The sequence below is a fragment of the Sus scrofa genome, chromosome 10 (genome assembly GCF_000003025.6).
Source record: "Sus scrofa isolate TJ Tabasco breed Duroc chromosome 10, Sscrofa11.1, whole genome shotgun sequence".
Taxonomy (NCBI): domain Eukaryota; kingdom Metazoa; phylum Chordata; class Mammalia; order Artiodactyla; family Suidae; genus Sus; species Sus scrofa.
The window spans coordinates 13,243,224-13,261,757 of record NC_010452.4 but is presented as its reverse complement, the minus strand read 5'-3'; the positions used below and the strand labels follow the sequence as shown (position 1 = coordinate 13,261,757).

The 18,534-nt window shown below is 37.5% G+C and overlaps 1 protein-coding gene across 1 annotated transcript in view; it reads right to left on the bottom strand.

The window, feature by feature from the left end:
• The window catches only part of DNAH14 (dynein axonemal heavy chain 14), a 341,496-nt gene that overhangs the window by 127,740 nt on the left and 195,222 nt on the right, over positions 1–18,534 (bottom strand). The window contains exons 38-42 of the mRNA XM_021064261.1: positions 12,438–12,531; positions 10,048–10,256; positions 9,102–9,354; positions 5,400–5,481; positions 2,415–2,644 (exon numbers count right to left, since the gene is read on the bottom strand). Of these exons, the coding sequence (XP_020919920.1) occupies positions 2,415–2,644; positions 5,400–5,481; positions 9,102–9,354; positions 10,048–10,256; positions 12,438–12,531 (868 nt within the window). The remainder of the gene's footprint in view (positions 1–2,414; positions 2,645–5,399; positions 5,482–9,101; positions 9,355–10,047; positions 10,257–12,437; positions 12,532–18,534) is intronic.

Here is an 18,534-nt window from a genome sequence, read left to right as displayed (position 1 = left end):
CATACTCTTCTCCATAGTGGCTGCATCAGCAAACAGTGTAGGAGGCTTCCCTTTTTTCCACACCTTCTCCAGCATGTTTTTACAGACTTTTTAATGATAGCCATTTTGACTGGTGCGAGGTTGAACCTCATTATAGTTCTGATTGGTATTTCTCTAATAATTAGTGATGTTGAGCATCTCTTCATGTGCCTACTGGCCATCTGTATGTCCTCTTTGGAGAAATGTCTATTTAGGTCTTCTGTCCATTTTTTGATTGGACTGTATTTATGTTATTGAGTTGCATGAGGTGTGTGTATATTTTGGAAATTAAACCCAAGTCATTCACATTGTTTGCAAATATTTTCCCCCAGTCCACAGGTTGTCTTTTTGATTTGTTTGTATTTCCATTGTTGTGCAAATGCGTATGAGTTTGACTGGGTCCTGTTTGTTTATTTTTGCTTTTAGTTTTTTGCCTTGAGAGACTGACCTCTGAATTCAGAAATAAACCCAGGCACCTATAGTCAATTAATCTTTGACAAGAGAGGCAGGAATATAAAATGGGAAAAAGTCTCTTTAACAAATGGTACTGTGAAAACTGGTCAGTTGTATATAAATCAATAAAACTGGAACATACCCTCACACCATGCACAAAAATAAACTCAAAATGGTTTAAAGAAGGAAATAATGCCATTTTCAGCAACATGGAATTAACTTACTCATACTAAGTGAAGTAAGTCAGAAAGAGAAAGACAAAAACCATATGATATCACTTGTATGTGGAATCTAAAATGCAGCACCAATGAACCTACCTACAAAACAGAAACAGACTCAACAGACATAGAGAACAGACTTGTGGTTTTCAAGGGGAAGCGGGGAAGGAGAGGGATTGACTAAGAGTTTGGAATTAGTAGATGCAAACTATTATATTCAGAATGGATAAACAATGAGTCCTCCTGTACAGCATAAGAACTATATCCAGACTCTTGGGATAGAACATGATGGAAGATAATCTGAGAAAAAGAATGTGTGTATATATATATATATATGACTGGGTCACTTTGCTGTACAGCAAAAATTGGCAGGACAGTGTAAATCAAGTCTACTTTAAAAAAATGAAGAAACACTAAAAAAAAAAACAAAAAAAACCCCCCCCCTAAAAATAGAACTACTATATGATTCCAGAAATTCCAGTTCTGGGTATATGTTTGGAAAAAAAAATGAAAAATCTAATTCAAAATGGTACATGCACCAGTGTTCATGGCAGCACAATATAGCCAAGATATGGGAGTAACCTAAGTGCCCATCAACACATGACTGACTTAAGAAGTTGTAATATACATATGCAATGGAAATTACTCAGCCATAAAAAAGAATGAAAAATTTCCATTTGTAGAAACATGGATGGACCTAGAGAATATTATGCTTAGTGAAATAAGTCACAGAAAGACAAGTGCTGTATGATATCACTCATATGTTGAACCTAAAACATAATACAAATGACTGTATATGCAAAACAGAAATAGAAACAGAGTCACAGTTATAGAAAGTAAACTTATGGCTACGACACAGGAGAGGAAAGGGGGAAGAGACAAATTAGGAATTAACAGACACAAACTATACATATAAAATAGATAGAAGTTCCCTTCGTGGCTCAGTGGTTAATGAACCCGACTAGTATCCATGAGTACGTGGGTTCAATCCCTGGCCTCGCTCAGTGTGTCAAAGACCTGGCATTGCTGTGAGCTGCTGTATAGGTCGAAGACACGGCTTGGGTCCCACATGGCCGTAGCTGTGGTGTAGGCTGCAGCTGCAGCTCCGATTTGACCCCTAGCTTGGGAACCTCCATATGCTGTGAGTGCGGCCCTAAAAACACAAGGGAAAAAAATATATATATATGTATATATAAACAACAAGGACATGCTGCATAGCACAGAGAAAAATATCCATTATCTTGTATTAATCTATAACGGATTATAATCTACAAGAATACTGAATCACTATGCTGTACACCTGAAACCAACACAATATCTTAAATCAACTGTACTTCAATTAAAAAACTAATTAAAAACACAAATATTATAAAATCGAAAGCTTTATAAAGTAATTTAGAAAATATCATTTGTTCAAAAAAGAAACGTAAGACTACATTATTTTTATTCTATAGAAGTTCCTCCTACATCATGATATGTATAATACAGAATGAGCTCTACATAAAATGATACATATAACACACGTCTGGTTATACGGAAAATCTAATTTTCTTCAGCTTCTTTCCACTGGAGTGAAGGTGGGGAAACACACTTATTTAACGCTCTTTTACCTTTAAGCTTCACATTTTTCAAAGATGAGCCCAATTGATATAAGGCCAATTATAAGAGTTTCAAATCAATATTTTGAAGTACGCATGACTTTTTTTTTTCCCCTTTAGAACTTACCTATTTGCGAATTGCCTTCAAATAATTCATGAACAAGGGTGTCAAAGTCATAGGTTACTCTTGCAGGAGAATCAGGTTCAGAACGCGAACACAGTACTACGTCATCTTCATGTTCATCTTCACGTTTTAAAGCTCCTCCAAATGCCCAAGTGAATGCAAACACATAAAGCTTTTGAATCATTTTTTTAAATTTAAGAGGATTTTTCTCCGGATGCCATGGATTTTCATCCCTAGGGTGGATGGATGTGAAAGAGTGAAGATTAAAAATTTTAGGAAGCAGTTCAGTGATTTATGTCAATATCACATCGAAAATTCATTATTAAAAATCATAATATAGCTAAGTGTTGACATAAAAATTTTAGAATATATAATTTTCCTTTGTTAAGTTATACCAATTATACACTGCTACTATTTTTATTTTTAAAGTACCATAGAGTGAAAGATTTTTAGCCAACCTTTATTTCATTTATTTAGTAAATGTGATTCGTTTTTATTTTAGGTAAATTTATTATTAAGGGTTTATCTGTCTTTGGGATAGGATATGAGAATTCTCCATTTAAAGTAGAAAGACACAGTGAGTAGTCACTCTGTAGTCCTCTCAGCCACGTCCTACAGGATGACTCAGCTCATACTGGCTAAAACCAGGCAGTGCGAATCTGGGGAGAGTCTTCTCCAGTCTGGGTCAACCCAGGTTAGCCTGGTCTGTGGGACCCTGAAACTCTACAGTGTTGCTGATGGTGATGGGGCTGATTTCACGACATTTTGCCTAGGTTAGGATTTAGTGTTATCATAAAATGACTTGTGAATTATGATAACCCTAAAGATACATTACTGAACTGAACTTTATTGGCAATTACTAATATATTTTTTAAGATCTAAATTTTTCTACTAGTATTGATTTACAATGTTCTATCAATTTCTGTTTAGGCAATTATTAATATGTAATGCATGTGTATAATTATTTTTTGTCCCTTTTGTTTTACGGCTGCACCTATGGCATATGAAAGTTCCCAGGCTAAGAGTCTAACTGAAGCTGCAGCTGCCAGCCTATGCTGTAGCCACGGCAACAGCGGATCCCAGTCACATCTGCGACCTGTATGGCAGCTTGTGGCAACGCCAGATCCCTAACCCACTGAGTGAGGCCAGGGAAAGAACCCTCATCCTCATGGATACTAGTCGGATTCTTAACTCGCTGAGCCACAGCAGGAACTCCTACATGCGTATAATTTTATTTGAAATTTCTAGTCACATGTAAATCATTCAGCAACTATTTTTTTTTTAATTCCTACTATAGATCAGTTATTCTGAACAAAAAAAAGATGATCATTTATTTCTGGGACAAGAAAATGAATACCAAAATGGGCTATGTGGAAAAGACTAAAGAGTCAAGCCTACCATTGAAGAATGGGTGTAGAGATAACTGATTTAGATTTTGGGAGTCAGGGAAGGCTTCTCTGAAGAAGCAACAGGTAAACTGAGACCTGAACAATGAGTGAAATTTGGCAAAATATAGGAGGAAGTGTATTTTGAGCAGAAGGCATACATATGCCAAGAGTGCAAGGTGAAAGCGTCATGGCTAAAGACCTGAAAAAAAGTCCATTTTTACTGAAGCACACATAGTTAATGGAAAAGATTACAAGATGAGTCTGGAGAGGTAGGCAGAGGTTTTTAAGCTGTGACAAGTTTTTGTCCTTCCACTCTGACTGTAAGGGGAAGTTATTAAATGGCTATAAAAAAGGAACCATTAAAAAAATCAAACTCTTGTGTGTAAATATCAGGAGACACATACGAAAATATTAATCATAGTAATATCTGTAAAAATGAAAAACTGAAACCAACCTATATGTTTCAAATGGATAAATAAACTGACATATTTTTACAGTGAAATATGCAGTGAAAATGAAGACCCCCCCCCTACATTTACAATGGGTTAATTATAGGGACATAACGTTGAAGGAAAAGCAAGTCACGGAAGAAAATAGTGATTCCATTAAAGTTTAAAAACATGCAAAGTTGAAAAATATATTGCCTGGGAATATCTTAAGAAACACAAAATCCAGGATAGTTGTTATCTCAGCTTACGGGATGCAACACGGTCTAGACAGGTACTGTGGGGGACTTCAGAGATGAGTCAGTATGTTTTTTTCCTTAACTGAGCAGTGTGTACAGGGATGTTTGTGTGTTGTTACTTACCTCTCCAATTTTTTATAAACACTTTTATGACTACTTGATAGTCAATAAAAATTTAAAATAAATATGGTTGTCATGTTAGGAATGGACTAGAAGAATTGAGGAAACCACTTAGGAGGGTATTGCAACAGCACAGCCAAGAAATAATAAACGTCTGGTTTAGGATGCTCCTGATCAAGATGTAGATGAGTGAATGATCTGAAGGCAGAGTTGACAGAGTAAAAGCCATTTTTACCATGTTGTGTTATTTAAAAGCAAACATGCCACAAATGTCTCAGGGATGCACACAATGAGATGTAGGAAGGCCTCGACAGGGACCCCCTGTCCTACAAAATGGAAGGAGAATTGTAGAGCTACTAATTTCTACAGCTGTAATTTACCGAGCACTTACTCTGCACCAGGCACTCTTCTAGATATTTAGCACATCACATTGTTGTTACAGTTTTGTAAATGAGAAAACGAAAGATCAGAAGTATTTAGTAACTGGTTTAACATTTCTCAGCTCATAAAAAGGGCAAATTCATGAATTAAATGCCTATCAATTTTATTCCTTTCTCAAATACGTGCAGAGTCTGGACAAATGTATTCACATTATTCACATAAATTATCATCAAAATCTGGTGGTCTTTTCTTAGATATATGAAGATTCCATCTAAACTGGAATAAAATAAAATTTAAGTGGATTTTGACATTATGAAGTCTCAAGATTATTGGTTTACTGGCAGGTAATCCTGAGTGTATTTGTTTGGCACTTAGTAGGGAATAAAACATGTTTGTTGAGTGAATATAACTGACCTCTTTTCTACTTCCCTGAACTTGAAAGAAATTTTTGATCGTGAAGTTGTCTCCTCAGTTGAAATGTCCTTCAAATCTTCATCTTAAAAAGAAAAGAGAATTTTTCCACAATTAACAACAGACCTAAATTTACCTGGCTAATTAGTGAGTTTTAACCTTTTTTTATTTTGTGAATTGTCATAGGAGAACAGCTTTGTTTCACATTCACATTAGAGTGATCTTATCAGACCAACTATCTTATTCCATGAAAAGTAGGAGTTATTTTTCTTAGAAGAGATGAGCAGAGCATGTACCTGCTATTGTCTGAATCAGGTATTATTTATGTGAAGCACAAATCAGCATACCTTTTTTCTTCATTCTATTTTGGCAATTTTTTGTCTTTATTATCTATCTCTCCCATCAGAATGTAAAACTTCATTATGGCTGGGAATTTGCATTGGGGGAAAAATTATTAGCTCATAATTTTTTATTCAGCCTTGGCTAGAAAATGCACATAAAATTCAATGACAGAAGGCTAAATTAATAGTTTTATGAGAAATCTTCTTTAAAAATAGCAAAAACTGTCCACATAGGTGCCTTTAGAAGACAAAGCACTCAGCCAACCATAATATCTTGTTAGCTAAAGAAGAGATTAACAATATGTACAGACTGCTATAAAAGTTGTTATATTCTTGTTCTGTTTTTTGTTACCACAAAACTTTGACTTTTCAGATAAGTCCATTTGCTTAGATGGGCAAAGTGATTTCCTACAAGTTGGAAATTTTTGTTTTAAACTTTCTGAGGACTATAAATTCTAAATATTTATTTTAAAAACCTACACCTGTTTAGTGTTATAGAAAAAAGCAATTGTTCTCTTAAAATTCTATATTAAGTTTGACACTGGAGGTTCTTTGACCAGCAATATTATGATAACTCATTTACTATTTGCGATTTTATCTTTATTTTCTAACTTCATTAGTATGTAAGTTGGAGAATTAATAATATTGAGTCTTCAGATCCATGAACATGGTACATTACTCCATTTATTAAGTCTTTAATTTCTCTGAAATGTATACTATACAAGCCTCTTAAATTTATCTCAAGTAATTTAACTCAATGCTATTATAACTATTGAAGGTTGCTTCCAATTGCCCATTGCTACTATACAGAACATAATTGATATTTATGTATTGACTTTATCTCCTACATAACTGTTAAATTTACTTATCAGTTCCATTAGCTTTTTTGTCATTAGATTCACTACATAGTCCTCTATGAATAAAGACCACGTTACATGATAAGAACTCTTGGCAAAGTAGGAATTGTAGAAAACTTCAACTTGGTAAAGAGCATCTATTAAAAAACTCCTATAGGTAAAATCATATTTAAATGGCAAAAAAATGAATGCTAAAAAAAGGGATGTCTGCTCTCAACACATCAATTGAACTTACTATTGGAGGTCTTACCCAGTACAGTGAGACAAGTAAAAGAAATGAAATGTAGACTGATTTGAAAGAAAGAAGCAGCGTGGTCTAAGACTTTTACCCATGAGCGATCTGGGCTTGTTGCCAACAAGCTCTTACCAGGCCAGTGTTGCTGCACTTGTGCATTTACTATCCCAGGGGGAAGAGGACATCCTTAGGAGATGCTCAAGTGGATCACTAGATTCCACACGTGGTCCTCCATACCCTCCTTGTGCAACAAGCCTCTCTACTACTGATTAAGGTCAGTTATTTCTGTCAAAATGGTGATCCTCTTTCCGACTGCTAATATTTGGGTACAAGGAGACTTTAGTGTCCAAGAAACCATAGTTCCAAGTTCACTGGGACACTAGCTGTGTCATCTGGCAAAAGCTTGCCTACTCTGACCAGGACCTTGAACCTGAAGAGCCCAGTGACAGGAACACAAATCCTCCAGTGGGTCATTGGGAATGGCTACAAATCAGGTCATTCCTGTTCTGATCCTTGATTCCTGTATCCATTTATTCTTCCCATTGGTGATACGATACCATTTGACCTCTCTGATTCAATGTATAATCAGTATCCTAGAGGATGGTATCCCATTCTTATAAAGTTGATATTTCACCTGCATCCTAAGCAGGCCATTCCAATGTTCTATCAGAATTGCAGCTTCTAGAAAATACAGTGTGTTATCCAACCAGTGAATTTTTAAAAATTTTTAAAATTATTTTTGCTTTTTAGGGCCATACTTGAGGCATATGGAAGTTCCCAGGTGAGGGATTGAATTGGAACTGCAGCTGCTGGCCTACACCACAGCCACAGCAAGGCAGGATCCAACCTGCATCTGAGAGCTACACCACAGTTCACAGCACTGCTAGATCCTTAACCCACTGAGTGGGGCCCGGGATCAAACCTGTGTCCTCATGGATACTAATTGGATTCATTACTGCTGAGCCACAATGGGAACGCCCAACCAGGGAATTTTAATGTCATAGATTTTTTTTGTGTGTGTGTCTTTTTAGGGCCACACCCACAGCATATGGAGGTTCCCAGGCTAGGGGTCGAATCGGAGCTGTAGCTGCTGGCCTACACCACAGCCATAGCAATGCAAGATTTGAACTGCATCTGTGACCTATCCCATAGCTCATGGCAACGAGGGATCCTGAACCCACTGAGAGAGGCCAGGGATCAAACCTGCAACCTCATGGTTACTAGTTGGATTCATCTCCACTGGGCCACAATGGGAACTACATAGATCTATTTTTGCATTTTTCTTGTTGAAAAGTGATTCTGGCTATTTTGTTGTCCAGTCTAACAACATTTTGCAGGTGGTCCCAGCTTCTTCTTTATTCAGGAAGTTCTGTGTCTGAAAACTGTCTCAGTTCTGGAAATGGGCAGGGGATCATGACTTTTTACTGAGGCAGCTACCCTTAACCTTCTGGTCATGCATCCTTGACTTTTCATAATGTAAGTTGATGAACTTGGTTGCCCATATTTTTTGCCCACAGAGACACTGCATTCTATGAACTAACTTAAAAACTCTCTGCTCCCCTGCCTATGCTGCTTCTGGCTGTGCTGTGGGGTGCAAAGTGGCAAAGGGAAGGACAATGGCCCCCTCAGAGCCATGAGGAGAAGGGGGAAGGGCAAACGTTAATATTCGCCCCTGCTTTACCCCGATTCAGGGCATTCAGCTCTCTTCTGCTCAGGGTTGCTGTGTTCCCTCACCAGGGACCTTAGCCATCTCGTCACTTCAAGGATTGCTCACAATTCCTGTTAGTTTGGGATTCTGTGCTAATGTGCCATCTCAGGAACCAGCCAGAACCAGTGTTTGAATGTAGACGTTTTGCCTTTAGCCGTAATCTGAATTTTTGATTTCTTTTTACATATGTTTTACTACTTTCTGTTTTTATGTTTTTGTGTGATTACAGCTCACACCTAGAATTTTGGACAGATTTCCCCCCACTATTTCTATCTCTAAGACTCTTTAAAACACAGTACAAATTATTTTTCCCTAATAAAGTCCTCTAAGGATGCCTTATTCTAATTTTCTTACGAGAATTCACCATTTATGTATGAAATTAATTTACTGCTATGCTCCTCTCTAAATAATTTTTAGTTTGTTCCATGTGTATGTCTGCTGTGGGTTCAAACAGACTGAACATTCCTGGCTTTCCTTTGTTTCTTTTATAAAATCTAACAGAAGGTGATAAATAATTGACATTGACCAGCCAAGATATAATATGACTTAGGAGGAAAAACTCACATTGTTCAAGCACTCCGTTTTGACTCATGAATTCAAAGAACGCATCAAGAATTCTGCAGAGGGTTGTAACGACTGTTATGTCCTGTACAGGAAATGGCTGAAATTTCTGATGCTTTTTTATAAACTGTAGTCCATCTGTGACACTATTTTTAATCATGAATTCAAGACAATCCACCCCTGATTTATGCATAATTTTAGAAGTTTTCCAAAGCCATGACTTAACATAAGGCTCCCATCCCAGGTCAACAGGATCCTGACAATAAAAAGGACAAGATAACTTTAGGTAAATACATAAAATTTCGGTGTCCACCTACTTTCTTACTATCTCTTTACCTCACCACCATCCCCTGCCAAATACGGTTTAGACTCACCCTTCATTAAAAGGCAAATGACCAAAAACAGCTTAAAGAATTGCCCTTCTCTGAAATGACTGGGGATTTTTAGCCATGACCTTACATGAGGACAGGAAGCAGCTGGAGGATAATGTGTAGGGAGCTGTCTTGAGGCCACATGTATGTGGTGAGGGGAGCTGCTTACCCAGAAAATTAACCGTATAATTAGCTTAGTGGCTACACTGAGTTAAGGAGATTAGAACATAGGGCTAATCATGGCTAATAATGAGTCCTAAGAATCATGCATTGGGTATTAAAAGGCCTCAGGCCAATCTTTCCTCTATTGGAAAAATAATTCCTATCAGTAACTTAACCTGTCTGTTGAAAACACTGCCTACTCATGGCTGTGGAAAATACCGACATTCCAATTACTGAGAATTAATAACGCAGTAATTACATTCATATTCACTTCTGGGTTAGGAGGCTTTAGGGGACACAAAACTTCTTCACGACTGGGCTCAGCCTGCTGAATCCAGAGGTACCAAAATAAATATAAAGAAGCTGTAGCTAATAATATGTTTCCTTTGTTAAGAAACTTGTTTTAGAAAACTTACCATGTAGACCATGGCGCATCGGCTGACAATAGCAGGACTAGCCTGGGGGAGACTGTCCACTTCAAAAATCACTCGTATTTTATCAGTCAAAGCTATTCTCTCACTGTTTGCTAGGCACAACGTTCTAGTGTCATCTAGCATAGAATTTAGATTTTCTACCCAAAAGGTATCCACTGGACCATCTAAGATAATCCACTGCCAATCAAAGTCTGCAGAGAAAAACAGTTTCATGGAATTAAGAATAATCTCAGTCGTCTCTCATTACAATCTTGCAAAGTTTCTACTTTACTTAGAAAATACGAATTAAGGAGTTCCAGCCCGTCTTGGCATAGTGGAAACGAATCCAAGTAGGAACCATGAAGTGGCGGGTTTGACCCCTGGCCTTGCTCAGTGGTTTAGGACCCAGCGTTGCTGTGAGCTGTGGTGTAGGTCAAAAGACGCAGCTCGGATCTGGCATTGCTCTGGCTCTGGTGTAGGCCAGCAGCTACAGCTCCGATTCGACCCCTAGCCTGGGAACCTCCATATGCCATGGGTGCGGCCCTCAAAAGACAAAAAAACAAAAAACAAACAAAAGAAATATTAAGATGAAATATAATACCTTAGAAAACACTAGAGTGAATGTGCTTATATGTGGTCTCTTACGTCTATCAAATATGAATATTCACACCATATACTTAATAATGCTTTCAACATTGTTTTGAGAGTCTTAGATCACTGAATTGCATAATGAACCCTTCAAGTGTGGATAAGACAAAGATCCATGAATTCTTGTTTCCATAACAATATGGTTAATGTTTCCCTCTTCAACCCAGGAACATTTTTTTAGATATGCTGCCTCCAGGAGATAGGAAAGGGAAACAGATGCCCTTTGAAGAAAGAATCAAGTGGACAGAGTATTTCACACTGGCAACTCACTTCTCTCTCCACACTCCACACCCACCCTATTGCTCCACAGTATCAGAAAATGTATTGGTCAGGATACGGGAGGTATGACTGGGTCGCTATGGAGACAGGAAATAGATAAGCACATGAAAAAAAGTAGCCCAGAAGGAAAGGAGAGTCGTGCCAGGACCCAGAGAGCCATCACTGCTAAGATGGGCTGAACTGCCTGCCTTGCAGATTGTCTCTAAACCTCAGAAAAGAAACATTATGCCCCCCAACCCCTGTACCCTCCCCCACACTGAATACTAAAAGTGACACACGAAAATTCAGGAATCCTAAAAAAGTAGAAACAACAGCAGAAACCTCTTGCAAAGTCAGAACATAAATGGTGGATGTGTTGATATGAGATTCAACACGGAGTAGTGAATGGAGTTTCTGCTGTGGTTCAATGGTAAGGAATCCGACTAGTATCCGTGAGGCTGGGGGAGTTCAATCCCTGGCCTCGTTCCGTGGGTTAAAGATCTGGAGTTGCCGTTAGCTGTGGTGTAGGTCACAGATGTGGCTCAGATCTGGCCTCGCTGTGGCTGCGATGTAGGCTGGCAGCTACAGCTCTGATTTGACCCCTAGCGGGGGAACCTCCATATGCTGTGGGTGTGGCCCTAAAAAGACAAAAAAAAAAAAAAAAAAACCACCTCCCCCAAAACCTAGAGTAGTGAAAACAATGGTTGGGGCTCCTGCAGTAGACTGTCAGCTCTTTGGAACAGGCATCTTTTCAAATATATATGTTCCCCTGGAACATAGCAAAGTGGCATGTAATGGATATGTGATTCAATTTATTTTTATTATTATTATTATTTTTAGGGCTTTACTACCTGCGGCATACAGAGGTTCCCAGGGTAGGGGTCAATTCAGAGCTGTAGCTGCTGGCCTATGCCAGAGCCACAGCAACTCCAGATCCCAGCCTTGTCTTCGACCTACACCACAGCTCAGGGTAAAGCCAGATCCTTAACCCGCTGAGCAAAGCCAGGGATCGAACTCGCATCGTCATGGATCCTAGCCAGGTTTGTTAACCACTGAGTCATGAAAGGAACTCTTGTGATTCATTTTAAATGAATATGCTTGGGTCATATGATCTGGCCTGGGGATGTTTAGACTGTCTGAAGTCCCATTTCAGAGGCAACACTACTGTAGGGAGCCAATGCTGCTTCTAACCAAATACGTTTTTCTACCTTTAATATCTGTTTGGTTCTTGTGAGATATTAATGGCCATTTATAAACTGAAAGGGTTAACGTAAGTGCTAGTACTGATAGACATATTTACATATATATATAAATATAATATGTGGTAATATATACAAATTTTAAGTAAACATAGGAAAAAATAAATAGTAGAGGGACAAAATACCACTAACCAAAAGTGTTATTAAAGATATAAGTAAAGCTCATGTTGGTTTAGCTTTTCTTCTCTGTTAATTAATCACCTTCATTGAATTAATTAATTCACTTACTCTGAGTTTCTGGAATTTTAGTATCTTTCTCCATCTCCTTCTCAAAAACACGATAATCAGTATCTGCCGTATCAGAGGAATCAAGTTTGAAAACCTAAAACATGTAATCAATAATGTTTAAATTTTTATTTGATTACACTTTCCAACTCAAATGGTCTATATGCCAATATGCTTTCTAGAATGATAAAAAGATAAAAGGTTCTAAAGTCGAAAAGACAAACATTTAACCAGGACAGTATAATGGAACCGAGTTGTGACTATAGGTGATTTTCTTTTAGAAATTCTTTCATTTCAGTTTTTTTTTTCTCCCTAAAAAGACAGTATACACTTGTACCATATTCAAATAATACAGCAAAGCACAGAGAAGAAAGAAAAAGTTCTTGGAACTTCCACCACCCATTAAAAAAAATCACACGACATTTTCAGGTATATTTTTCCTAGATCTTCCTTCATGATCGAGTTGCTAAATGTTAGGGTAGATAAGAATTACCTCAAGGGGTTATTAAATTCTAAGGCCTCATCCTTGGAGGTTTCCCAGTTGATTCAAATACAGGTTGCCCTCATATCAATAACTGAGAAGTTCTGCTCTTCATTATCAGTGGGGGGGCAGGGCTTACGTATTTACCTCCCCAGTGGGGCTGGGAAACACATCAGGTGACTGGCATTGGCTTCCTTTTCTACAGGGAAGGGGAGAAGATGAAACACTAGATCTGTGCTGTGGGCACGGCGTGGGCTCTGAAGAGAGAGACCAAACACTGGTGTGAACACCAGTGTTTCAGCCAGGGCCTAGGAAGGCAACAAAGAGATGCTTCTAATTAGGTGCTTTTAATTCCCAAGCCTCGTCAGGAAGAAAAATAAGACCAAGTCTACTGCCAAGTATTTTTATTATTATAAAGGTCTGCAATTATCATCCTTGTAGACAAACCTTTTTGCTCTACCCCATTTTTTTCCCTGGATAAGATTTTTTAAATGTGAAATTGTGGGTAAAATGGTTCTATTCTATTCTGCTTTTTTTAAGGCCGCACTTTCAGCATCTGGAAGCTTCCAGGCTAAGGGTCGAATCAGAGCCTCGGCTGCCAGCTTATGCCACAGCCATAGCAATTCGGGATCCGAGCTGTGTCTGCGACCTACATCATGGCTCACAGCAATGATGGATCCTGTACCCACTGAACAAAGCCAGGGATAGAACCCGAATCCTCATGGACACTAGTCAGATTTGTAATCTGCTGAGCCACAGTGGGAACTCCAGTTATATATTTTAATAAATCCTACTAAATTTCTTTGTGAAAGTTTGTGACACTAATACTCCAACAATGAGATGTAAGATTTGTTTCTTCACATCTTTGTTTTAACACTGAATGCTTTAGCTATATTCCTAAGTTCTGAAAATTTGTTGAGGAAAAAAAATCTGGTGTCTAGCATTGTCATGGTTTTTTTTTTTTTTTTTTTTGGTTGAATATTTAGGCTGAACATCTTTTCATATATGTGTTGGCAATTTTTATTTTTTCTATCACATTTCTATTCACAGCCTTTCTTCACTTCCTTATTGTTTAGTCATTTCTTATTCATGTTTGTTTCTTTTTTTATATTAGGGATATTAACTCGTTGTCTATAATACATGCTGTAAATATTTCTTTTCTGTACTGTGGTTTGTTTTAATGTTTATTGCAACCATTGAAAAAATATTTTCTCATTTATATATGTAGACAAATGCTTTTTTTTTTTTGCTTTTTAATTTTGGGGTTTCCAATCCTAGTTAAGGATTTCCTAACTCTGAAAATATATCCATAACATTAATAACATTATAATTTTTATTATTTTATTTTTACATTTAGATTAATTACTCCATCTGGAATTTTGTTTCTGTGTAGGGAGAGAGATAAAAGATCTTTCCATGTTTTCATATGGAAAAATGGCAAATTATAAAAATATTGGATTAAATAAAGAATGCTTTTCCCGCTGATTAGAAATACTACTTTTGTTGTACATTAAATTCCTATATATGTTTTAATATGTTTCTGGTCTCATTCAATTCCATTTCTGTGTTAGTGCCTTACTGTTGTTTTTTTTCTCCAAAATTTGAATGCAATCTTTTTTCCTTCCTTACACCATATGTAAAAATTGACTCAAAAGTAGACCAAAGACCTAAATATAAAAGAAGAAATTATAAAAATCATAAAATAGGAAAAAATCCTTTGTGACTGAGTTATACAAAGCTTTCTTAAGATATGATAAGGACAAGTGACAAAAAGAAAAAATAGATTAGACCTTATCAAAGTTAGAAACTTTTGTGTTTCAAAGGATACCATTAAGAAAGTGAAAAGACAGCTCACAGAATGAGCTTTGCAAATCATATAAGGAATTTGGTAAGGAACCTGTATCCATAGTAGACTGTAAAACCCCTTAAAACACAGTAATTAAAAGATAAATAACTCAAGTTAAAAATGGGTAATGGATATGAATAGACATTTCTCCAAAGATGATATACAAATGGCCAATAAGCATACGAAAAGATGCTCAAATTATTAGGCATTTGGAAAATACAGACAATAACAAGCATTGATGAGGATGCAGAGAAAATGGAAGGGCACAACCTCTTGAGAAAAGCGTTTGGCAGTGTATTAAAATGTTAAATGTGAAAAGGACCACACTGTCCAGTAATTCTACTATGAGATCTATATCCAAGAGAAATAAAAGCCTATGTCCACACAAAAAGTTGTGTACGAATGTTCACTGCATTACAAAAAGTGAAAATAACTCAATTTTCCAATGTGATATATCCAAACAATGGAATATTACTCAGCAATGAAAAGTAACAAATCCTCATACATGGTACAACATAGACGAATCTTGAAAACATTACGCTAAATGAAAGAAGCCAGTCACAAAAGACTACATGATTAAATTTATAAGAAATGTCCAGAATAGGGAAATCTATGGAGATAGAAAGAAGGTTAGTGATTTTTGAGAGCTGGGGGAAGGGTGGAGGTTTGGGAATGGGAAAGCAAATAGTAATGATTATGAAGTTTACTTCTGGGGTGATAAAAATGTTCCAAAGTTAGGTCCTGGGGATGGTCATAAAACTCTGCGAATACTAAAGACTATTGAAGAGTACATTCTGAATAGCTGAATTTTATGGTATGCAAGCGAAATCTCAATAAAGTTTTTAACAAGACAACTTTGATGGAATTTTGATTAAAAGTGAATTTACAGTTCAGTTTAGAAAAAATTATTCTCTCTACAGCAATGAATCTCTGAATTCAAAAATCATTGCTACTGTGAAGGATATAGATGTTGTAATCTGTCACAATAAAATAATAGTATTATATTTAGTAAAAGATGTTGTGAAAACATGAGTGTCATTTAATTATGCTGATGCTTTCATCAAAAGGCAAGGTGGTGGTAATTCCAAGTAATTATTTAAAATTTAAAAGATAATGCAATTATAAGTAAATGTATACTTAAAACAGCGAACAAAAGAAAAATTAAAAACAAAATAATAATGTTATTTGCCAAAATCAAGTGGCAGGAGGAGCAAACACAGAGCTAGAGGAAGTGAAAATATACTAATTTCATCATAATATACATGATAAAGTATCAATAAATACTATCTAAATGGAGGATTAATGGTAGTATGTAATATCATTGCTACAAAAGAAACACACAGAAGAATAAAAATAGACTATTAATCTTCCAATTTATCACGAGGAGCACACAAATAAACCAAAGAAAAGAAAACACAAGCTGGATAATTTAAATATAATTACGCAATAAGCTCAAATACATGTTGTAAAAAATGAATAAAATATACCAAGTTTGCCTATAGAAAGAAAAACATTTAGTACTAAATATCACGTATATGTGAGAAATTCTTAAAAAATTTACCTAGCTTGTAGGATAACAAGTAAACGCATACAAGGTGGTCAAAAAAGTAAAAAATAAAATAACATCAGGATTTTTAAATGAGAACGTTGATAGTTACACATTGCCAATACATTAGGGGATAAAGTAACTCTTCAAGTGTTCTAAAAATTAGAGAAACATCATAGTCAATATTCTTTAATCACAGTGCAATAAAACTATAACTTAAAGGAGAGAGGGGCCAAGATGGCAGAGAAGGAAGACCCCGAGCTTACTTCCTCCTATTGACATACCCAAATCACAACTATTTAAAGAGAAACTATCTATGAGAATGACCTAAAGACTAGCAGAAAAGACTTTTCCACTAAAGATAGAAGCAAGGAACCACAATGAGATGGGTAGAAAAGATGGAGACACGATATAGTCAAGACCCACACGGGCAGGTGGCCCACAAAGAGGAGGTTAATTAGAATTTCAGAGATTCTTTCTAAGGAGTGAGGGGTCTGAGTCCCACATCAGACTCCCAAGCTAGGAGGTCCTGCACCAGGAAGAGGATCACCCAGAACATCTTGCTTTGAACGTCTTGCATTCAAGAGAGCCAGAGAGCTGTAGCAAACAGACATTTCACTCTTCAGGGCACACACAGAAAATCTCACAGGCTTTGAGACTCAGCCTATAGGCAATCATTTGAAAGTAGCCTGAGTCAGACCCACTTGCTGATCTTGGAGAGCCTCCCAGAGAAGCAAGAGGCAACTGGGACTCCTCTTGGGGACATAGATGCTGGAAAGCAGTCATTCTCCAGAGCTCATTCTACCCAAGTCACTGGAGCTGGCAAGCTCTATCTTGGAATCTTCCCTCTAGCATATTAGAAAAAGGAGTTTACTCACTGACCAATGAGTCAGCAATAGCCCTAGGGCCCCTGGACCCCACTGGCAGCTGTGCCATGACCCACCCCTGCCTACCAGCAGCTGGCAGCTTCCACATAAGGCCAGGTCTGACAGCTGACTGAGCCAGAGGCCAGCCTCACCTACCAGGGCACCCATAGTCACTGACTTTATCATAACAGAAGGACCCAAGCAGTTGACATAGGGGGCACCCCTAGATCATATAGCCCTGGTGACCAGAGGGAAGGGTGCTGCTGGGCTTCACAGGATGTCTCCTTCATAAGGCCACTTGTCCATGATTGGAAACACTATCAACCTACTCAAAACATAGAAATAAACACATGAATTAGGCAAAATGAGGCAACAGAAGAATATGTTCCAAATGTCCATCGACAGAGGAGTGGATAAAGAAGATTTCCAAATGAGACAGGTTGCGCAGTGGGGGATGAACTGGGGGTTTGGGATGGAAATGCTATAAAACTGGGTTGTGATGACTGTTGTTCAAATATAAATGTAATAAAATTCATTGAGTAGTTTAAAAAAAACAAGTGAACAAGTAGACAAAATCTCAGAAAAAGAACTAAACAAAGTAGAGGTAAGCAATCTACCTGATAAAGAGTTCAAGGTAATGATCATAAAGATGCTCAAAGAACTTGGGCCAAGAATATAGGGACACAGTAGAAGTTTAACAAAGAGTGAGAAAATATAAAGAAAAAACAGGAGTTCCCATTGTGGCTCAGCAGTAATGAACCCGACTAGTATCCATGAGGATGTGTGTTCGATCCCTGGCCTTGCTTAGTGGGTTAAGGATTTGGTGTTGCTGTGAGTTGTAGTGTAGGTCACAGATATGGCTCAGATCTGGCATTGCTGTGGCTGTGGCTGTGGCATAGGCTGGCAGCTGCAGCTCTGATTAGACCCCTATCCTAGAAACTTGCATATGCCATGGGTGCAGCCCTAAGAAAAAGAAAGAAAGAAAAGAGATGACGAATACAATTAATGAAATAAATACTCTAGAAGGAATCAAAAGTAGATTAAATGAGACAGAGGAATGGATCAACAAACTGGAAGACAGAGCAGTGGAAAATACCCAAGAGAAAAATGAAAAAGAAATTTAAAAAGTGAGGACAATTTAAGAGACCTCTGGGGAGTTCCTGTCATGGCTAAGTGGCTAATGAATCCGACTGGGAACCATGAGGTTGCAGGTTCGATCCCTGGCCTCGCTCACTGGGTTAAGGATCTGGCGTTGCTGTGAGCTGTGGTGTAGGTCACAGATGAGGCTCGGATCTGGCATTGCTGTGGCTGCGGTGTAGGCTGGCAGCTATAGCTCTGATTAGACCCCTAGCCTAGGAACT